Source organism: Lissotriton vulgaris, chromosome 2_1, assembly GCF_964263255.1.
Source record: "Lissotriton vulgaris chromosome 2_1, aLisVul1.2, whole genome shotgun sequence".
NCBI classification, from domain to species: domain Eukaryota; kingdom Metazoa; phylum Chordata; class Amphibia; order Caudata; family Salamandridae; genus Lissotriton; species Lissotriton vulgaris.
Window position 1 is genome coordinate 131,327,518 of NC_141687.1, and position 24,592 is coordinate 131,352,109.

General features: G+C 42.0%; 1 protein-coding gene across 1 annotated transcript in view; it reads right to left on the minus strand.

Moving 5' to 3' along the window:
• Positions 1-22,126: 22,126 nt before the first annotated feature.
• The window catches only part of GALNT17 (polypeptide N-acetylgalactosaminyltransferase 17), a 1,810,367-nt gene continuing 1,807,901 nt past the window's right edge, over positions 22,127-24,592 (minus strand). Inside the window, exon 11 of the mRNA XM_086954581.1 lies at positions 22,127-24,327. Coding sequence (XP_086810707.1) covers positions 24,199-24,327 — 129 coding nt within the window. The 3' untranslated portion in view covers positions 22,127-24,198. The remainder of the gene's footprint in view (positions 24,328-24,592) is intronic.

The window sequence follows — 24,592 nt, forward strand, 5'->3', positions numbered from 1 at the left end:
AGCCTACTTCCAAGAGGCAATTGCCTCCTCCGGAAATGGACAAAAAGAAATATTCAAGATCGTCAACAGCTTCACAAATCCTAGAGAACTCATACAGGAAATCCCCCCTCTTTATCCCTCTGCAACTCTATTGCTGATTATTTCGAAAACAAGATTCAAGATATTGTCAAGGACTTCCCTCCACCAATCGTGACCTCATCCGACAAGGAAAGGATGGAATCAAATAGAAAGAATGACCCCAATATTCCCCATTTTAATGTGTTTCTACCCATTTCTTTAGAGGAGTCACACCAGGCCATTATGTCTAGTAAATCAGGATCATCCTTCGACCCTTGTCCTCCTATGTTTCTAAGTGCCTTGGCCAATGAGGTAAACCCTACTGTGAATAGTATTATTAACTCTTCACTCGCCACGGCGGAGATTCCACGCGACTGGAAATTAGCCACCGTTAAACCCCTCCAGAAAAAATCTTTATCTGACCCCACGATTCTCTCCAACATGCGTCCTATCTCACTGCTGCCAGTGTTGTTTAAATTGACTGAATCTTTTGTCAATAGACAACTCACGACATTCCTGGAAGACAACAACATATTGCACACCAACCAATCAGGCTTTAGGTCCAAGTACTCGACCGAATCCGCCCTCCTGTTCTCTGATGAGACCCTGCGTACCGCTATAGACCAGGGGAAGAAGGCCGTCCTGATTTTACTCGATCTATCAGCGGCCTTCGCTACGGTCTCACACACAATCTTGATCGACCGTTTACTCAGTTCAGGGATAGGAGGAGTAGTGTTGGACTGGTTTAAAAACTTCCTTAGCCAAAGACGGTAAATCACGGTGTTGGGCTAATTCATCTCCGAAGAAAAATCCATCAGCACAGGGGTTCCTCAGGGCTCTATCTTGAGCCCTGTACTTTTCAATCTTTATATGGTACCCCTGATCGAGCTTATCTCTTCTTATCAGATTAACACAATATCTTATGCTGATGACACGCAGCTTATCCTGGTACTCGAAAGGGAGCTGCCTGGAGCTGAGGAAAGCCTTAAAAAATGCCTGACTGCCACATTTCAGTGAATGAAGACCAACCACTTAAAATGCAACTCTGGAAAAACGGAAATCTTACCGTTTGGCCTCCATAATCTGTTTTCCTCTAAGCAATGGTGGCCTGAAGATGCTGAAGCTCCCCCTAACACCATCTCTTCTGCCCGTAACTTAGGTATTAAGTTTGACGACTCAGTGTCATTTAAGCAATAAGCAACTGATGTGGCCAGCAGATGCTTCTACATCATCCGAATGCTCAGGAAATTCTTTGACCTCCTCCCACTATCAACAAGGAAAACGGTAGCGGTGGCACTCATAACATCAAGACTGGACTACTACAATAGCCTGTATGCAGGAGCAAATAAAGCTGTGCTCCACAGTCTGCAGATGGTCCAGCATGCCACCGCTCGCCTGGTTCTTAGTTGGCCCAGGAAATATTCCGCTTCAGCTACACTAAACGCCATTCATTGGCTTCACAAGGACCTAGGTACCTCTCTAAAAATTTCAAACGCCATCTTCCCATTCTGAGTCTAAGATCCTGCAACCAGAATCTTTTAGCTGTCCCAAAATTCAGACTTGCCACCAAAGGTGGAAAATCCCTCTCTAGAGCATGGAATAAACTGCCACCTCCGCTCCGGCAAATTTCATCAGAATCCCTTTTAGGAAAGCCCTTAAGACCTGAGTTTTCACGCTTACCGATGCTGCCTGTAGAGCCTTAGTGTAAAGGTTGTAATCTTTTGGGAATTGCTTCAGCTAACCACCTTTTCCATTCTGGGTTGGTATCAAGCGCCAAGATGCTCCATGGAGTGATAGAATGCGCTATACAAAAACATCTTTACATTACATTACATTACAAATGTAAATATAGGTCAATCAGACAACTAACTCCTATATTATACTCTGGTTAGAATACAGGGTTGCTGTCCTCGCCTTCCTTTCTCATACTCGACAGATTAATTGTTTTTCTCATTATAAAAAGGTTGTCACAACAGACCACCTACGAGCAGCTCATTATCACAACGTGGTGCGGTGTGGTCAAGAAACGCTTCCCATTCTACACTCAAGGACACCAAAGCATGATTATACTGCCCATTGTGTTCTAAAACAGAGCTTATTACTTGACTTTATTCCATTCTATAAAATCATTAAGCCCAATCTGATCACTTTACTCTTGAAAAATCCAGCGTGCCTCTTTAGAGGCCATCAATCCCTCAATGCTCTGCGGGTCCCCCACTATTTTCTCTAGTACTACCCAGGTTAATGTATGTTTCTGCTCACAACAGTGCTGTACTAGTTTAGTGGTTAACTTTCCAGTTCTAATGGTGTTCAGATGTTCCTGCACTCTGATTTTGATCTTTCTAGTAGTGAGTCCTATATAGTGAAGACCGCATAGGCATGTCAACCTATGGACCACATTCATGGAGTTGCAATTACTGAATCATGACAAATGCCACGTTCTGCCAGAGTTCAGGATTACACTTGAGGTCTTCTTAGTAAGGCCACATACTGAACAGGTCCCACAGGGATAGTGTCCTGGTGGAACAGTTGGGTCTTTTAATTTCTGTAGTGGTCTTGCCCGAGTATGAACTAGTTTGTCCTTTAGGTTATTTGACCTTTTGTATGCAAATCTAGGAGGGGGCATTTTGAAATCGTTGGTAGACAACAATGCCTAGTGTTTACGTATTGATGGTCGAATCCGGGTAGCCAAAGGGTCAAGAGTCATCACTACAGGAACACACTCATCTCTAGTTCTTTCATTTTTCTCTAGTAGGACACTGCGTGGAGTGTTTAAAGCCCTTTTCTTAGCTTGTCTAATTATCTTATGAGGGTAATGCCTCTGCCTAAGTTTTTCACACAGCTCCTCTGATTGTTCAAGGTATGTTGCAGTGGTGGAGCAGTTCCTGTGGTAACGCAGGAACTATCCCGCTGGCAAGTTGTTTCCTAATGCCCTCGGGTGGTATGATTGATACAACAGGAGTGAGTTCATATCAGTAGATTTCTGATGGACTCCAGTACACAGAGTTACCATCCACTTTGATATCCACATCCAAGTATACCGCCTTGTGGCTGCTATACATCCATGTAACATGTTGGCTCGATATAAAGCGGTATGCATGATAGGCAACCGATTTTTTATTTGAATAAGTGCACAGTGAATAATAAGGTTGGTATTGAGTAAAGTGCAACTTATTTCATTTGTAGCTTCACATGGTCGCATCGTGGGATGTGGTTTATTTACTTCACTTCTTTCACAGCACCTATTTTGTTTGTTTTGGACACTATATTTATTATTTTTCAAGGCAAGATGGTTAACACTGATGATAAAAGTGGGCACAGCTGGTGAGTACCAACCAGCGAGGTAAATTGGTGGAGCGCACGTGAGGGGTCATCCTGCCTTTTCCCAATTTTTTTATTGTGATGCTCAAGCTTTATCCACCTTTCACATTAACTCTCCTGTACGCTCGTCAGGGGTAACAGAGTGTGGTGACTGCCATCTGTAAAAACATTCTTTATTTTAAAATTGAAGGCAAAAAAGAGGGAGGTTACTACCTTGTAATGGAAAAGAGAGGCGTATGTGGGAACTAAATGTTGTGAATCCCTACCTCCGCCTATATTGTTTGGCCTTACGAGAGATACCTTGCAGATCAGATCTTTTTGTACATGATCTCAGTCAACCAGGAACCCAATTTCTAACAAACATCAAAAAAGGTTTATACATTTTGAGGTGGGGTCAGTTAGCAGCGTAATCAATATTCAAAATCCACCTGTGCATCTATCCCCTTCATTTATTTACATCCTAGAAATGTGTCCTTCTAAAGATACTATCCCCAGCATTTTATCCTTTTTTCCGCAGCACAAATTCGGCCGCGGCGTGGGTGGTGCTTGGAGGCATGGGCGGGGCTTGGGGGTGGGCATGTCGCTCCCTTACTCATGACGGCTCCACGCCGTCATAACTCATGGCAAAAACCACAGGTGATGAACAGAATGGAGAACACCCCATAACTCACGGCAGAATGTGCTCATGATGGCATGCAGCCGTCATGATCCCGCCCCCTCACTAATTCTCCCGCACAGGCGTGGAATTAGTGCCACGTAGACGTGTGGGCGGGCGACAGTTGCATGATGGCTCCACACTGTCATGAGCACACGCCGCTCATGGCTCATGACGGTGTGGAGCCGTCATGAGCATAGAAAGGGTTAAAGGACTGGGATACATTTATGGTGTTGATGCTTAAACACAATTCACATATGTGCCCGTGCTCACACTGCCCCATAGTCTCACATATCTTTCTCAGTATATACAGTTTGTTTAACATGAAAGCAGAATTATGTAGTCCAAAATGAATAACATTTTCCCAAAAATGTGCTTCATTCGGTCCATCACCTGTTGTTTTTGCAATTTTCATTTAAAAAGCAAACACAAACATGGTGGTATGCTATACCCAGCTGGCCACCATCCCTGTGCTCCTGCCCATTGCCAATCAAACCCAATTCGGAATCGCTAAATATGTCTGAGACACAGAAGAACATTCTGTTTTGCGAGTCGCAAAAAATCGCAATTTGCGACCCCAAAGTTGTGATCTTGGCAGTTGACTGGACTTTCAAATATGGCTGAAACCATTGTAATCTACTGTATATGTCATTTACTGACATGTGAACAGATCATTGGGATGGCACTGAGAGGTGAGAAATATTAATAAGTTTCATTTTTGTAGGTAATCATAGACCTACAGAGCTCCCGGTGCAGTCACATATATAATCATTACATGGTTGTGAGATATGATAAAAAATATTCAGAATCCATAAATACGTCTTCCTGACCTAGATGGTTCAGAGTGCAGGCCAAGCTACCTTCCAAATGTAAAATGCCAAACAGTACTGTTCTCATACAGAGATAAATTACATAGACAATTGCATTTATCAGACTGACAAAACCCCTAATGCGTTCATGATACTTACTTCGTTAGATCCAGAGCTGATACAAAATTCAGGTATTGAGGACAGACTGCAAATGATTTCCGATGCTTGTGCAATTGGCCATTCGTATAATATTTTCATGTCCTCCTGAAGGGCTAATGCAGCTAAATGTAAATTAAAGCATGCATTGTGCATGCTCAGTATAAAATCTGTGATTTATCTTTGCTTATTCATCAGGTAAATATAAAATTACTTTACAACCATTTAAGTTACAGTTTTATACACACCTGATTTTTCCCTCCAAACAAAAGATACCTTCCATGCAAATTAAGTTGTTTGTAGAAGACTTATATTTATTTCACAAGAGAGGATGCAACAGTTAACAAGAACAGGTACAGGGAGTCACAGATCTTCTAATTTGCAATGCTGATAGATTGTTAAAAAATTAAAGCTGTTCAGAAAAGAAGGAGGTAAAATCATCCACACATTTTCAATCTATTTTTACTCTTATTGCTATTTTCAAACTAAAGAATAGTTTTCATGTGGGCACTGCTTACAAGCATTCAGGTGATGTTTCCATAAAAGTATTCTTTTTTTTTTTGTAAGGTGTTGTGGTAGTTGGAAAAAATGCAATTTGTTTTCAAGCAGAATAGTATATTCCAATTACACATACTTGAAAGTATGGATGAAGCTAAAAACTGGAAATATTTACACAATAGAATGGATCGTCGAATTTACTGGCAAATCTTGAAAATTACTATCCTATATAGTCTTACTCCTGTATCACTATACAAGGACCAATTGACTTTCAGAAGAAGGAACAAGTAAGTAATTTGAGGCTCTTATTGTACAATGCATGTACACTGAACATGATCTAGAAAAAGAGAAATAAGTGAACCAAGATCTTTCCTGATTTTGGAGTGTATATGTATATATATATATATATATATATATATATATATATATATATATATACATATATACATTTTTTTTTTACATATGTGTGATTTTCCCACCGATCCATCAATAATGGCTACTTTCATCAATCAATATCGGTGCAACAGTCAGACTACGGACCTGTCAAAGATTCCATCCCAAAAGAAATAGAAGTACGGTACTCTGCTGCAGTGACAGAAGTTTTTTTTCTTCATATTTCCAATTTGTTTCAGATGAATCGTGTCATGCAAGCACGAAAAATATTCTTTTGCCATCCCTGTGAGGTGCCGTATAACTATTTATTTGGGGACAGAATTAATATATATATATATATATATATATATATATATATATATATATATATATATATATATATATATATATATATATATATATATATATATATATATATATATATATATATGAACAGAAAATCCAGCTCCCATGAAGCAAAACTCCGTGGAAGAAGGCACAGCACAAAGTGGTTTCAGGATTCGGCATCAATTTATTACATCATGTCGCCCTCAATCCCAGGTACAGAAAAACGTTTCAGCCTTCACAGAGGCCTTTCTCAATCTCATATATATATGGAAAACAACTCCTGAAGCAGTGAAAACACCAGGAACGGACCACCACAAAGGTTCTTCAAATTTTCAGTGCATTTATTAAGCCTCTCTCTCACAACATTAATATATATATATATATGAGTGTATGTGTGTATATATAAATATATACATATACATATATATATATATTTGTATATATATATATATAAATATATATATGTATATCACATTTTTCTGAAATAAACTCTTGAGGATGTATGAAAAATTCTCTTCCCTGACTTAAAATCTGCAGTATTTTTGTCACTCTTGGACTACAACAAAACTGCACATAGCAAACATAGCAACAGGTGTTGCTAAAATAATTCAGAGCATAACACAATGATAAAGTGGCAAAGTAGAGTAGTCTCAGTGTCACCTATTTTTTCAGGGAGCCTACATTGCATTGACTAACATTTAATCATATATCCTACACAGAAAAAAATTGATGAAAAATGAATATTTAATGAGCAAATGGAAAAAGAGGACCTTAACAAAGCACAGATATTTGTAATATCTATTATCAACCCTTAACATGCATTGTTATGCATGTACACACTCGATTCAAATGAAACCTGACATGAAGGAAACATAGTCTGCATAGCCTTTCTACTCCTAATTATTATCCAGTTGTGCAAACATATGAGCAGACTGTCATGTAGACATTAATTGCAATTCATGCTGGTGAGATAGGCTATCTTGTAGACAACAAACCGTCCTGAGCTAGTGTAAACCCAGATTGAAAAGCAATGATGGGTCAAACCGGTTGATGGTGGTTCTGATTTGTAGAGGTGGGTGTCTCTGGGTGGATAGTTCTGGTTCTTAGTGTGAGCTAAAATCTTTCCTCTTTAAAACAGTAATCATAATGCAGTATGAACTCCGATGCAGATATTCAGGCCCTGCTAAAAGCCAAGGCATTGAGTTAGCATCAAGTGACTTTAGGGAGTGGAAATCCCCCTTGAAGCCAGTGGTAGTTGCCCATCTCTTAATGACCAAATAACAGCCAATGTATTTTTTAATTAAGTGCCCACTAATGGTTTATGAATATAAAACTACACCTACACCATATCATGAAATATGTCCTGTGTAGGCAACGAAATTTTATTTGAAGGGGATCATATTCTGGCAATATATTTTGTTGATTGTTGTAGTGTTCCCCAGCAACACCTAACTAACATAAAACATAAGGGTGCTATATTGAAAAAGTATTTAACAATAAGTGCTGATCTGTTGATTGCATTCCTCCCTTTCTGATAGTGAAAGATGTTGTTGCAAATAACAATAAGAGTCAGAGCGCTGTTGCTTTCTGTGGGAAATATGCCTAAACTATTAGTTATCAGATTTGGGGGAAATTGATTTCATATGTGTAGTGCATTCCTTCCAGCAGTGAAAGTCCAACTACTGACATTGCACGAATTACACCCTCCTTGACATGATGCTCTAAAATTTCCAAGCAGAAGAAGCAAATGACATGAGTGAAATGATGTACTCAAATTATGGTGGAGGAGGTGTGGCGCAGCGGCCAGGGCAACTGAAGCCGGATGCTGGGGATCATGGTTCGATCCCCGGCGGCAGGGGTCTTCCCAGCACCATGTGACTCTGGGCAATAGCTTGCTTTATCTTTCCGACGGCCCCCAGCACTGGGAAACCTACGGGTAGCTGTGCGCTTTACAAATACAGGATTAGTATTATGATTACAATTGTTGCTTCATTTACCCACGATGAAGACAATATCAATGCAGAAAGTTCTATGTGGATTGTCATTCACGTTTGTTGACATCAAAAAGTCTTAATGCACAAACATGTGCATTAGATGCAGATATATATACTACAAAAATAAACCTCTTCATCTCTGTTACCTTAATCAATCCGCTGATTTTGATAGCTTGCTCCAGTTTGACGTTCAAGCGTAATGATGACTGTACAATATGGAAAGGGGCGACCACTCGGTCCCCCCGAACGTATGGCAGAGTACCTCGATCCCCCCGGGAAGCCATTTTGGGCGGGAGGCGCGTCTCGGCTGGTATGCCCGAAGCGGCGTAGCCGGGGCGCGCTCTTTCCCGCCCTAGAGTGGACTGGCCTAGACACTGACGCGGCTGGCCACGCCCTCGGGGCAGGCAGGGGCGGGTTTACGCCCGCCCTGAAGACGGATAAAAAGGGACGCAAGACCAGAGGACATCCTCTTGTTCCTGTGCTCTGAAGCTGCACCCTCGCTGCACGTGAGCTCGAGACGGAACGAAGAGCCAATTTTGAACGTTGTAATCTTTCTTTTGTCTTACAGATACTCTGTCGGAGAAATGCCCAAGAAAGGCGGGAAGAGTATGACGACCGAACAGATGGTTCGGGTTCTCAGGAAGGAGATGACTGAGCTGAAGAAACGGGTGGCGGAGAGAGACGGGGAAGGGGGGCCGGAGCGTCCGTCGGCTGGAGCAGCTCCAGGAGGAAGAGCCAAGAGGCCAAGGAGGGGACCAGCTGGGGGAGACGCCCCGGTTCCCTGTACCCCGCTCGAAGCGCCAACCCCAGTACCGGCGGAGGGGAATCCAATTCCTGTAGTGGTCACCCCGGTGTCCAAGGAGGATATGCCGCCCGAGCTGGCAGCACAACTTGCAGCGTGGTTGGGCGACAGTACTGAGGGCGCCACGGCTGCCGAGGCCCAGGCGCTGATGAAGCAATTGCGCAAGAAACGGGATGCAGCCAAGGTGTCCGCGCCGGCTGCAGTAGTCGACAAGCCACAAGGGTCGATTGCGACCGCAGATGCAGCGTCCGGTGCAGGTAAGCGGCCATTGCCGATTGCGAGGGATGAGTCAGCACCCTCTCGTAGAGAAAGGTTGGGTCAACATGTGCCTTTGGCAATTAAGGAGAAGATTTGGGCGGGGGAATATGTGAACATCTTCTCGTTGCTTGTTGATCATTATGAGGTGGAGCATGTTAAGGGTCAGAAAGATCTTATGCATCCGAGTGTTTGGCGGGCAAAAATGGCCGCCTTTAAAGTAAATGAGACTATCGGCAATTGGGGCAATGCATGGGGAATTTTTACGTCGATCTTGGGGGAACGTAGGCCCGAGTTGCTTTCCGAGTTGCCGACCTATCAGTCACGAATCATGGGGTACTCGACATCATACCAGGGTAACCATTGGTTCTGCTACGATAATCTTTTTAGAAAGGCAAAAGAGCATAATAAAAGCTTAACCTGGGATTGCTATGATTCTTTGACATGGGATAAAATGAAGGAGACAGGTATGTTGAAAATGCCATTGGTAGGAAGTAATGTTGGCGAATCCTCCCGCCAATATGGGGGGACGCCCTTTCGGTCAGGTACGAGTACCGACGATTACTCGAGACCTGCCGGCAATACAGGAAAAAGGGGGTTCTGCTTCAATTTCAACAGAGGTAAATGTACCAGGCCCCAGGGGTCGTGTAAATTTAAACATGAATGTAGTGGGTGCGGGTCGTCCCATCCTGAGTCCACGTGCAGAGCCAAAACGGGTGATAACGGGGGGAGAGGAGGCGCCAAACAGGTCTAACGTAGTCCGAGGGGCGCCTGTACCTACCCCGATTGATACCTTGGCGATGATTCCCTGGCTCAGTGAATACCCGGATCGTACTTCTGCTGGGGTGCTGCGGAACGGATTTTCGTATGGTTTCCGCATCCCGGTAGGGGACTTTCAGGGTGTGGATAAGTGTAAAAATCAACTTTCCGTCCTGCAGCATACGACCGTGGTCCAGGATAAGATCCGGAAAGAGGTTACTCGAGGTCGGGTCGCCGGCCCGTTTAGTGTACCCCGGTACAGAATATTGTTTGTTCTCCTTTAGGGGTGGTCCCCAAGAAGGACCCAGGTGAGTTCCGACTGATTCATAATTTGTCAGCTCCACGTGGTCTTTCTGTAAACGATGCAATAGATCCGGGAGTGTGTTCGGTGCGGTACGCATCCTTCGATGAGGCCGTAGCCATTTTGAATCGCCTGGGGCCCGGGGCGCTGATGGCGAAGTCAGATATCGAGTCAGCGTTCCGGTTGCTCCCGGTACACCCAGATGACCAGCGTCTCCTAGGTTTCATGTTTCAGGGTTATTACTACATGGATAGGTGTATGCCGATGGGGTGCTCTATATCTTGTGCCTATTTCGAGAAATTCAGTAGTTTTCTACAATGGGTCTTCACAAAGAAGACGGGTTTCCAACATGTTATGCATTACCTTGATGATTTTCTGTTCCTTGGGGCAGCTGGGGATCTCGAATGTGGCCGGGCCTTGGCCGAATTTTGTGTATTAATGAAGCAGTTTGGTGTGCCATTGGCACCAGGTAAGACGGTGGGTCCTGCGACTTGCCTCGAGTTTCTGGGGATCGAGTTAGACTCCAGAGAGGGTTGTTTTCGTTTGCCAAACGACAAAGTGTGGAAGTTCAGGGCAGCCCTGCAAGTGTGTCTAAATCGATCTAAAGTTACCCTGCATCAATTACAGCAGTTGGTGGGACAGTTGAATTTTGCCCTGAGAGTTATACCGATGGCCCGCCCCTTTTCTCGTTCAATTGCCCAAGCTATGGTCGGCCTAAAGGAAGGCCATCATCGCACGAGATTATCGGCTGAGGTCCGCCAGGACGTGCGTATTTGGTTAGCATTTCTGGCGGACTTTAATGGTCGAGTCATCTGGAACAAACCAGCCGTGTCCTCTGAAGAGCTGGGGCTATGGACAGATTCAGCAGGTAGTATAGGTTTTGGTGCCATCTTTGGCACAAAATGGTCGGCACAAAGGTGGCCGACATGGTGGCATGACAATGGTCTGACAAGTAATATTGCTTTCCTGGAACTTTTTCCCATTTTGGTGGCCCTGAGAACCTGGCCAGAAGGGTTCAAAGATCACTCTGTGATATTTTGGTCTGACAATATGACCGTGGTCGAGTGCATCAATAGTCAGGCAGCGCGATGTAAACTGATTTTAAGACTGCTCAAAGAAATTGTTTTACTGTGTATGCAACTGAATGTGCTATTCAGAGCAAAACATGTCCCAGGGGTAATGAATCAGGCGGCTGATGCACTGTCTCGTTTTCATATGCAGGCTTTCTCGGGTTTCCTTCCCTCAGCGGACCCAGAGCCGGCACCCTTTCCCGAAGCTCTCTGGTCTCTCGGTGCCCCGAACTTCGTCACCTCGTGGGAGAGAGTCTAGCACCAAGGACGAGGAAGGCATATGAAGGGGCGTTTCGGTCCTATTTGGCCTTTTTGGGGACTGATAGACAGGGGCTTTGGGGCCATGAGGACTGGGTAGTGAATTTTCTGATGTCCTTACGTAGGGCTGGGAAATCGGTGGCTACGGCCCAGAGGCATCGTGCTGCTATTTCCTTTGTTGCCAGGGCCCATAGTATCCAGGACCCGACAGCGTCTTTCGTTGTACAGAAAGCGCTGCGTGGGTGGCAACGCCTTGAGGGTCGCAGAATAGATGAGAGGCGCCCGATAGGTTTGGATAGGTTGGCCCAGTTGTTGGCTACACTCCCTGCCACATGTTCATCTCAGTTCGAGGCGGTCTTGTTCCGAGCCGCTTTTACGCTAGCGTTTCACGGGGCGATGCGGGTAAGCGAACTGGTGGCAAGGAACAAACAGGATGTGGCGGGGGGTTTGTGCCGAGAACACGTTCAGATCAGAGGAGAGACAATGACTGTTTCCTTTGTCAGGTCCAAGACCGACCAAGACGGGATGGGTGACTGCATAATCATACGCAGGATTCCCGGGTCCTCCATGTGTCCGGTAAAGTGTTTAGAAGATTACCTGGCACGAAGGGTGGCATTATGGGGGGGGACTTTGTTGAGACACGCGGACGCCACCCCACTGACGAAATTTCAGTTTCAGCGGGTGCTTGCGATGTCAATTGCCGCTTCGGGCTTGAACCCGGGCGAGTTTGGGACCCATTCCTTTCGGATAGGGGCTGCTACGGAAGCTACAGCCAGGGGTCTTAATGTTGAACAAGTGAAACGAGTGGGGCGTTGGTCCTCTAATTGTTATAAGAGGTATGTGCGGTTGCACATGTTGTAAAGCTGTAATGATGTACTCACGCCTCTTGTTTTTGTTTGGTTTTCAGTTGCGCAAGCCTACGAGGTGGGGCGGACTATGCAGTCAACCCAACACCGGGCCAGCGGTCAGACATCACCGGCTGTGGAAAAGGAGGTGTGGGTCGTGGGCCACTCATACGTGAGGCGTGCCGCGGACGTATTCAAAGCAGGTGACATGATTCACGTAGCTGGGGAATACGGGTACAGGGTGTCCTTCTACGGAAGAGGCGGTCTCTGTATTGACCAGTTTCAAGCATATTTTGAGGATATGTTAGGGCGGACGAGGTCACCGCCGTCTATAGTCATAGTACATTTAGGGGGCAATGATTTGGTCACCACCGGTAGACGACTTCTCCTGGAGGCAATGCTTTCCACTGTAAGTTGGTTGGCAAGGAGAGTTCCGGGGTGCACAATTGCGTGGTCCCATATGGTCCCACGAAAGGTGTGGCGGGGGGCTATTTCTATTCCTGCTTTGAATCATTCTGTTAGAAAGCTTAATAACAAAGTGAGTAGGTTGTTCCGTTCCGGGACATTGCATTCTATTCCGCATGGCTGTATTAATGATGACAGTATGTACTCGGGGGATGGTGTGCATTTGTCTCGGGTGGGGAATGAGTTACTCATAGGAGACTTCTTAGCATGGTTAAAAACGTTAAAGCATGACCTTTAGGTAGGAGCTTTTTGGGGGGTCCGGATAGCCGGTCAACTATCCGGCCTGTGGCGGTAAGGTCATGATCGGTGAGCAGTAATTGGAAGATCCCTATGAGTGGGCGTCACCCAACACGGATGGGAGCGCTCGGGAGAGGTGGCCTTTGGCCCCTCAACGGGGAGGCGGTCCCTTCTAAGGATGGGCCGCCGGAAGGAAAGGAAAGGCGGTCAAGGCCCCTTCCTGTGTAGGAGGGGTTACAGCCCCCTCCTGGGGAATTTCCCGGGGCCAGTGACGTCTGCGACGGCAGATGTGGTAAGTTGTGTGGGGTTTGGGGGGAGGTCTACGCTACCTTCTAGATACTCACACGAGTCCTCGAACGACCTTTAAGTGGCGTCGAGTTTATTGGGGCCCCCGTCAAGTCAAGGGAAATTGGTAGTTGCACTTGAGGTACGCCTCAGTGCTGTCGCCCCTCCCAAGTGGGGGGGGGGGGTACTTCTGGTTAGGGATCTTGACACCGGTTACGACCTTGCCGTTGGCCCTTAAACGTTAGGATGTACAATTTCAATATTTCAAGAAAATGTTTTGTAGGTTGTTAGTTCGGCTAGGAGAACCTCTGTATTAGAGAATCTGTTAAGGTTAGCCAAACATCGCAATGTGGTAATGAAATTGTACATTAATATGAAACTGTTTAATGTTTTAATTTTTTGTTTTAATAAATACGGCCGGGGAGGGTCACTCCCTCCCTCTTCCAAAAACTTCTAGAACTGTTTCCGGTTTCCCTCCTTTGGGGATTGTGTTGAGAGGGGGTGGCGGGTATCTCAGCCATATGGAAAGGGGCGACCACTCGGTCCCCCCGAACGTATGGCAGAGTACCTCAATCCCCCCGGGAAGCCATTTTGGGCGGGAGGCGCGTCTCGGCTGGTATGCCCGAAGCGGCGTAGCCGGGGCGCGCTCTTTCCCGCCCTAGAGTGGACTGGCCTAGACACTGACGCGGCTGGCCACGCCCTCGGGGCAGGCAGGGGCGGGTTTACGCCCGCCCTGAAGACGGATAAAAAGGGACGCAAGACCAGAGGACATCCTCTTGTTCCTGTGCTCTGAAGCTGCACCCTCGCTGCACGTGAGCTCGAGACGGAACGAAGAGCCAATTTTGACCCACCCACCAGCCCCTGAAGACAGCCAGTTGTTTGTAATAAAATGGATCAATAATTCTATTTTCGTTTACAGGTTGTGGTATTATCGTGTTGATATTGAGTGTGTAATAAAGTTGGTCGATTTTATGTATGTTTTGTGATTAAAGATATTCGGTTTTTAGTGTCCATTTATAAACATGCTTATTTTGGTCATAGTGGCCAATGTATTGTTGGTTAGTTAGCATTGTCGTATTTATTTTGGTCGGGCGGTAAGGTCATGATCGGTGAGCAGTAATTGGAAGATCCCTATGAGTGGGCGTCACCCAACACGGATGGGAGCGCTCGGGAGAGTTGGCCTTTGGCCCCTCAACGGGGAGGCGGTCCCTTCTAAGGATGGGCCGCCGGAAGGAAAGGAAAGGCGGTCAAGGCCCCTTCCTGTGTAGGAGGGGTTACAGCCCCCTCCTGGGGAATTTCCCGGGGCCAGTGACGTCTGCGACGGCAGATGTGGTAAGTTGTGTGGGGTTTGGGGGGAGGTCTACGCTACCTTCTAGATACTCACACGAGTCCTCGAACGACCTTTAAGTGGCGTCGAGTTTATTGGGGCCCCCGTCAAGTCAAGGGAAATTTGTAGTTGCACTTGAGGTACGCCTCAGTGCTGTCGCCCCTCCCAAGTGGGGGGGGGTACTTCTGGTTAGGGATCTTGACACCGGTTACGACCTTGCCGTTGGCCCTTAAAAGTTAGGATGTACAATTTCAATATTTCAAGAAAATGTTTTGTAGGTTGTTAGTTCGGCTAGGAGAACCTCTGTATTAGAGAATCTGTTAAGGTTAGCCAAACATCGCAATGTGGTAATGAAATTGTACATTAATATGAAACTGTTTAATGTTTTAATTTTTTGTTTTAATAAATACGGCCGGGGAGGGTCACTCCCTCCCTCTTCCAAAAACTTCTAGAACTGTTTCCGGTTTCCCTCCTTTGGGGATTGTGTTGAGAGGGGGTGGCGGGTATCTCAGCCATATGTGCATCTTTACAGACATTGTCACTCTTCTTTGTAAATCTTTGATATGTCTTCTGTGAGTGACACTTGTTTGTGGTTTACATTTAAGTGTGACACAAAACAACCTAAGTTTTCACAAAATATTGCACATAACATAACTGGCAGTGTTTAAACACATCATTATTATTGTTTAAAAAATATTTTTCATTAATGTGTATGAATTATCAAGACCGACACTTAAAAAGGGATTTGCACATTTTAGTAATTTTTAATGAACTTTAAATAGAATGAATTTTAGGATGTTTTATTAATAATATATATAATTAGTTTTCAGAAAATGAAATAGATTTTAAATAGTTTTTGCATTAAATAAAATTAGTATTTTATTCTAGTTACATTTTAAGTATATTTTTGTGGTATACTGGAACGATATTATCTAACACGAAGAACATAGTATATCCGAGTTTTTCTTTGCCACAAAGGGTAAAAATGTAGGTTGTTTTGTGTTATTGTAAAAATGCCATATTCACTTTGCTCCTTGTTGGAAATTGTTAAGTTGAGCCAAAGTGAGCTCAGACATGTTATTTATAGGGAGGGCTTGGGAGGCATAGATTGAATGAACAAGCATTTGCAATGTATTCGGTCTCACCTTTGGGGCCTTATATGTATTCAGCTGTGCAGCACATTAGCCTGGGTGCTGAAACATCTACTTTTCTTTAACATGGAAGGAAAGTAAGCACCAAACTGCGTACCATGCCAGGTATGGGAAAACACGGAGAGAAAAATTGCCTTTTAGCTGGAAATGGTATAGTCCAAAGATCTGTTTTTAATATAAAATGAGGGCCTTCGGTGGTCATATCACTGAAAATACATAATTTGAAAAACATATTATTGTCTATGGGTGCTCGTGGAAGATAATTTCTAAGGACTGGAATCTAGAGAAGGTTAAAGTAATTCTGGTATTTTAATGACCTTGCTGGTTGTTTTCTATAAAGAAAGTTAAATAGAGGAATTTGACAGAAAAATAAAAAATAGAAAGTCACTCAGCAGAAAGCAATTCCTGTATTTTACTGACCTCTACTGGTCGTTTTCTATCGAGATAGTTAAATGGAGGCAGATGAACAGAAAAAACCCTAAGCAGAAGCAGATAACTCCTAGAACTGATGTTCAGAGCCCACATAGTACATACACATATAAGTATATACTAAAGTATATACAAGAGGTCTTGAATGCTCAACCTAAAAATTAAGGGGTAAAGAAAATTATCGCAGTGAATGAGGTCACTCTTTTTTTCCTACCTCGTGCATATTTCTTGACTAACTTGCCAAATTATCCATTGATTGAACTACCAGAATCTTTGACACAAGCAAATAATGACTAAAGAGAACTGTTAATTTTCTCTACATTTTGAACACAGCCTGCTCTCTCATGAATCCTAGCGCCTTTCAGCATTGACTACTCCCAACGTACTACTCACATGAAATTGGTCAGCGAAAAAATACTTAGCGAAAGACCCTACACTCATTCATTTTGACCAACAAACGTACTTTTCCTTGAAGAGCACCCTGGGAATCAACCTTCAACTCCATCAGCACGCTCACCCTTGGCATGCCATTGAAACATTCTCACAATAAGGCAACTACCCCCATGTAAATTCATCTCTTCTCTTGTCTCTCTAAGCTTTCAAATATTATTGACTTTGAAACTGCATGGGACACAGAGTGGGACACAATATGAAATATAATGCAAGCCATAACATTAGGTCAGACTGATCTCCATTGCCAGTGTATACAAGGGTAAAAACAGCTGCCTTTACAATAGAATTCCCAAGTGTAAATTATCGTCTTTACTTTTCCACACCTCTAAACATTGAGTGAACAGTGGGTTCCAGGCTAACCTCCATGATAGGTGTCTTGAATCAGATGAACACATTCTGACCTGTGGTTTTGCCATTTACAGTCTATTCAGAAGGGACCTGGCCTTGTATTTATTTAGTGGACTGTTATAATTGGAGGTGGGCAAAGACTGATTTGCAGATGGCTGGTCTTGCTCTGAAGTACCAAAGTGGTTCTAAATGGTGATTACACCCGTACTTTTAACTCCAACAGGGTGTAAGGCAGAGCTGCATATTAGCCCCACTTTTTTTTATTTTTTATAGAAGGAGTTAGTGGCAAGAGGAAAAGACCTTCCCAGATTTGGATCCGGCATCGTCCCAGTTTTATTATACGCAGTTTTAATTGCCTGTACAGCTTTAGTTGGATATTTTGAAGGATTTTTTGGGGTGACTTAACATGAAAATTATTCATAAGAAGTCTATTAAAAAAAATTACAGACTGGTATACGATCAGTGGGATTCCCAATGCTCAAGAATTTTTTAAGCATTCCTCCCATCCCCTTAGTATTTATCACTTAAATAGCTGCCATTATCAAGAAGTACAGGTCGGTTCTGTAAGCACTAAAACCCAACTCAGCATTGATAACACCTACACTTCTGCAGGCAGGTTGTGCTGTCACTTGCTTCTAACATCTCTGTAAAAAAGGCTTTCCAACACCCATGGTGATTCTTATCATTCACATCACTAAACCCTCATTTAGCCTTGCAAATTCCAAAAATGTGTCTGCTTTTAAACGTATACACATCACATCGCTTTACCATTATTGAATGCACCCATTTTAAATGTCTTGCACATAAATCTTATTGACTCATGTCTAATCTACTTCCCAGCAGGAAATTACCAATCATTTGTTGAAAAGTTAACATACCAGAACAGAAAAAACTAGAAGTAACTACCTACTATGATCTATGATAGCATCTTTCTTGCATACAGTTCTAATTTGGCAATGCCTCGATTTGCTGTTTTACTCTATGAGAACTGTAACCCTATAATGCATCAGTCCCACATTCAATAAAGGATCTACTTTGTATCTCTTTATTTCCAAACTCAACGTTCTTCTTATTCAATACTAGACTGGTCTGGCCACCTTCTAATGCAATTTGTCTTAACCAAAGCTGAATAAAAGACAGGAGCCAACCTATGATAGTAACATTCTGGTAATGTAACACTAGTAACATTGACCTTCAAATATTCATAAATCTTACTTCTACCTGCCTAGTCAGGGCTGGACTTATTGATTATGTGAGAACTCGTAAATATAAATGCAAGACGCTATGATTGGTAAGTCTAATTATTTTGCTTTACTTTTTGTAGAATCTAAATTTCCAAACATAGGTGGTTCTCAGCTAAACTGAATAATTCAAAAAAGTGATTTAAGGGAATCTGGCCGTAGATGTTGCTCTAATGAAGGGGCCTGCGGGGTATCAGACCTGAAAATAATAATGAAAATTATTCATATCTAATAGATGAATATTTTAACTCCGATCACCTCTGCAAACTAATATGCCCAAACATCTGTTTGAACTTGTCTATCACTCCTTTCAAGGTGCAACCTAATTTCTTCCCTGACTCATCTGTTATATTCTCTCTGGAAATGAACTCCATTCAACAGAATTTCCACATAAACCTAATTGAAGCCACAATTGCCATTATAACATTATTTGCTTGATGAAGTTTCTAAATAAAACAAATGTGTGACCTCCCAACATAAATAGATCATCATCCTAACCAAATTACTTTGCGACTACCAATTTGGCTTTAGAGCCAGGCACTGAGCATAGTCAGTTACTGTGAACATTACTTACCCTACTCTTTGGATGTTAGACTATGGTGAGATTTTTAGCCCAGCCTGTACAATGCCTTTGGTGCTGTGGCTGTGATACGTTTCAGGGCACCCAAGAAGCTTATCTTTGTATCAATAGGTATGTTCTGAAGTGCTTCACATCCTATTTTAAAGGGTACACAAAGTAAAGCACGTTGACCAAGACCATCACATCTGCAGTATGTATTGAACATCAGCTCTCAATCTTGCCACTTCCAATCTTCAACCTAAATAGATAACCACTTAGATGTCTACTGGGCCATGCCTGCATTTGCCAATTTTGCACAGCTGTAGTTTAAACATCTCCAGAAAGTGTTTTGACTCTTGTGACCAGCTTACTCAAAATCCAACAATGTATGTATGGCCTAGTATATTCCCAGCCCTAACATTTAATAAGCTGAGTTTATGTGGATTGCCACTAAACATTTCCAGCTTTTATTTTCATCAGTCTTCATCCCTTCAACTACTCTCTATCTGGATTAGACCATTGCATGTTAAATGCAGTTCTAATCTAGCCTACTAAAATGCATAAAACCTTTCATTTGTTATCCAGGCATAAATACTGTAGCCCATTTGTAGTACCTTATGAAGAAATGAGATTTCCCTTTTACTAGGTTTCCATAAAACGAGGTGGCTGCATTATGAGCAGAATTGCAGTCTGCAACTCACTTGATTTCTTGATCGTACCAATGGGATCTGGGCACAGTGCACCAGATTTCACTAAAAATGGCTCCCATTTAAGGATGCATGTACTCTACAAATCTTTCATCGTAGACACTTATAAATTCAAGGCACAGGCTTCCTATCAGATTTCTTCACAGATTGCACTCTACCACCTCTTAATAATACACACTTTGATAAAGAACGGAAGGAAATGCAGTGGCTACATTATGTTTACCACACCATTAAATCACATCTAAACATAGCACCTTATTTAGAGTTGCTGGAAGGTTTAATCTATCAAAATATGCCATCACTATTACAAGGACGAAAGGCTATAATGCTCCTGTATAATGGCTGACAGGACATCTGTTAGATATGTAGCAGAGTATCCCATCTGCCAAACTCTAAATATTGCTCTAAGAGCCAAATGTACTAAATGTTTCTACAGTCAAAAACAGTCTGAATCACTAGTCTCAGCTAAAAAAATGTTTTCTGCAATACATTATTGCCATTTTTGGATTTAGTAAATATTTATTAACTCCTAAAATGGATTGAATTTATACCAAATCACTATTTGGAAGAGATAAAGTGTAGTTTCCATTTCCAAATAGCAATTCAGTATGAGATGTATCAATGTTGTACCACCAAAAAGTTGTGGCAGAACATTGAAAAATGACTGACTTCTGAGTTGGAGTAATAACGCAATCACAAAAGGTAAGGGGTCCTTTGTGAATGTAAAAAAAAGTTTCTTGGGCCAGGGGACCACTGCCAACTCTCATACAAACTTTAAAAAAGTAAACTTAATTTTTTTTAATGAAGTCCTGTTTTCTTAAAGGAAAACAGGCTACATATTTTTTTAAATAACTTTATTAAAAGGTGACCAATGACATCATGGTCTGTTGACCCTAGCAATATGGATAATCAATTGGGGGAGTGGGGAGAAAGAGATTTGATCCTTTCAGTCTCCTGTTTAATTACGTATCATAAATTTGGGAAAAGGATCACTTGTCCTGCGTAAACCTAGGTCTGCAGGTTGGTAACTGGGTGTCTCCCAATAAAATGACCCTCATACACGTGTTTTTTTAGTTCTTTCTTTCTTTCGTTAGCGGTATATGGTGTGTCCCCGCTTCTTTAACACATGCGTGCGTAATCATTGGGTCAATTCATTTGTGTGCACCCTCCACCAGGAGGTTATACCTTAAGTTTAAGGCAGTAGTGATCATGCACCCTAGCAGTACACCATCCCTGTAATAACCACCAATCGGAATGAGTCACAATTTGCGATCCACCTCAGTAAAATTTATGAGGTAAGTCTGATTGTGACTCACTTTGAATTAGAATTTTATTAACTGACCTATTAGTATTAGTACAGAGGTAAGATCATAAAATTCTTTATTGTCATAAAAATACTGATTGAGAATTGCAGCCAGAGTTTTTGTGGCCCGTTTATCGTACCTATGGGGCTTAAGTCTCTCATACAGTCACACATTTTGATGTTATACTTCCTAAATTAAATACCTCAATTGAAGACCATTTATTTACTGACTTAATAAGATATTGCATCTACCAGTGGCAGACCATGTACAGATTTGTCCCTTGACCCTGTCCCTGTTCAGATACCCAATTTATCACACTTGTAGTTATATATAATCACAATTGCGTGAACATGCCCATTATCTCCTCTGTAACTTTCTTTACTTTTCTTAGTTAGTCCAGGGTGGTGTTAGCACTTACGCTTCCTGTTGTCTGGTCAGATTGCAAGAAAACAGAATAAAATGAATTTAAAATAGGTGACAACTTTCAAATGTATTTGAATTGCTCACAAATTCTGGCAAGCCATTTTCTAATATCTACAGATACCCTTTTCACCCATCTTAATTTACTTCCCTATATTGATTTCTACAAAAATATTATAGTCTACTGTTGAACATTGGTGGAGAGATGTAGAAGTATCAGTGGCATGACAAAGGTCTGTTGGGTTAGCCACATTTACCAATATTGGAAGTGAACAGGGAATAAAACTCCAATGTATGTAAGAAACATTTCCTCATGGCATTTGCATATGTTTTTAGTGCACCTGGTCCTTTTCTGTAGTAATGTCAATCCCTACTTTAAAAGGTTATGCTGCAGCCACTTGCAGTGAAAGGGAAATCCCTTTTATTTTAAAAAAACTACTAATATGAACCACACTCCAGCATTTCTAACATCTCTGCTTTCATTCCATCTAAAAATAAAGATTCAAACTAATTCAATTCACTACATCTGATTTAGAAAGCACAGTAACCCTCATTAGTGCAACTAAGATTTCAAAATTATTCACAGCATGAGTAGAAGATTGATGATTCTTAAGAATTTCGGGAGCTCTTTCCATCTTTTAAGAGCCTTATTCATATCCCAAACTTTGGTGCAACTATTCAACTAGATATCAATGCTGTAGCAGGAGAATAGCAAGCTATTTTATTTCTTACGTAAGAGATTTAAGAGCATGTATACTTACAATCTGAGTGACAAAAAATTCTCATTAAATGACCATTAATTTACTTGGTGCTACTCATTGAGCTTCAGTTTATTTGCACTCCTGAAGCCTTGTTAAACTCTTAACAGGTAATCATAGTCCATCCCTCATATAGAGATGGAAAGGCTGCATCAATTATTTTTGTAGTCAAATGTAGGCGATTTTGAAAATGAAGCACACAATATCTAATTTTGTCATTCGCCATATAGTCTACTGTAACACAAAATGTACAACCTAATTCAAAGCATAAATCCTAATTGTGCTGAAGCACTGCTATTTCTAAAATGTTGATTTGAGCATACATTTCTTATTGTTACACCCTTAAAATGTTTAAATGTTATTCTATTTCACCCCATATTGATGTGCATGTTAATGGATACTTGGTTCTCTTGCCTGACGACTATGGTCCTCCTCCTAGCAATGAGCTAATCTTGATTTGGGCAAAAACTCCTCTTGATCTCGGAACAGGGCGTTCAAGTTGTGTACAAACTTGTCCTGGTTACGTGTTGGCCTATATGATATTCTACGTTTATTACATACTGCAAATTCTGCATGCATATGGCTCCTATTTCGATTTGTGCACTGTGAAACAGAGGAAAACGTTAAAAAATTAGAAAGATGTGTTTACTGTGCATCCACTACTTACTATATCCAATGGTATGGCAAGCATCAGGTGTACAACTACAGCACCAACTTTGCAACTGCAGTATAATGAGGGTGTAGTGTCACACTGCAAATGTCTCACCTTGTTAGTATGTGTCTGATATATGCTTATGTAATAAACAGCTTTTAGCTGTTCTGATAAGCAAGAGGTAGTCTGATCCCAACTACTTTTTATATAAATAAATAAAATATTTCTAATATTTTTAAAATAAATTAATGTATACTTTGACATTTACCTCTGATTGTAAAGTAGACACTCTATATGTGCAGTTTGGGCTGCCACAGCCCCTTTGTGTTGTTCTTTCTAATCAAATTAAAGATATTCACAACTTACAAAGTATGAGACACACTAATGAGCAACTGAAACAGGTTTTCCCTTGCTTGTGGTTCTCTTATATACATATCATACAACATAAACCGAACACCTTTTATCATCTAAAATAAGTCTCTCATTTTACCCAAGAGCTAATAGACACTGTAAAACTCTTGCACTGCTCTCTAGATCAATTGTAAACATGTGGGGCACAAACTCTTACCCATAAAACTCTTCATGTGAAATAAGCTATAAAACAACATTTTCTATTGATATACACAATGCAGACATAATGACTGAGCAGCTTCAAATTTTGTAGATACAAACTAAATGCATTGCTGTAATTTGATAATGCTTGTTTTTTGATAAGTGACAAAGGAATTGTAGAAGGAATCCTAGAATAATCCAGATTACGGAAATCCATTGGACATTCAATGTTAACTTTGTTGCTGACCAAGATACAGTAGATAGACCACCTCATAGCACAGTCATGAGCTTGCATCAGTACCCCACCATTGATCAATTCATTTTATTCTTATTGAAGGATAAAACACAGGTGTGAGTTCTTAGCTGTCCTGCCTCTGACCTGGTGTCCACATGAGCAAGAGGGAAGGATGCTAAGCATGAGGAAGAATGGAATCAGTGAATTGGGGAAGGTGGTCATAGTTTATGCAGTGCAAACAAAACTGCCTCCTACAGGCTTCAAGTCATGCCAACATTTTCCCTACTTCAGCCAAGTGTCCACACAGCTCATGGATTTATTCGGATCTTCATAAACATCTTGTTGATGCTTTTGTCATGATTGCAAGATGTCAGGAAGTATATTTGGCAGCTGTTTAACCCAACATTGTCTAAGGATTAGAAGGACTGCTGTAGAACCATGAAGAAACTAATGTTCATTTAGCCGTTTCCTTCTCTCTCCTCTTGAGAACCCTCTTCATTAAACCAAGCGACAGGAAAGAAAAATCCCATTGATTGACAGTAAAATGTCTTCCAGCTCTTTAGTCCTACTATGTTTCACTTAATAAAATTTTTAATTGTCCACCTTTGACCAGTACAGCTGCGCAACACAAGATCAATGCCGGAGTTTCCTCTATTTTCCACCTCCAAGCATCGTCCAGTCCCTTTATTTATCAAGGATCCATTCTATAAAACAAAAGCAATGGAGAACAGCATTAGAATTATAATCATCTTTATTTTACTCGGAATTATCACTGACATAGTTATATTATGATCTCAAAAGTTTTAGCAGTTGTTCCTCTGAATGTGTTTGGGTGATGCCTTTTGACTATAACATTCTACATTAGGTCCATAAAATGTATGCATTGTGTATCCAATTACAGAGTACTGCAGAGTGATGGCAAACCAGACATGCACCATGTTCTCATTGTAAATAATGATGTTGCTCATA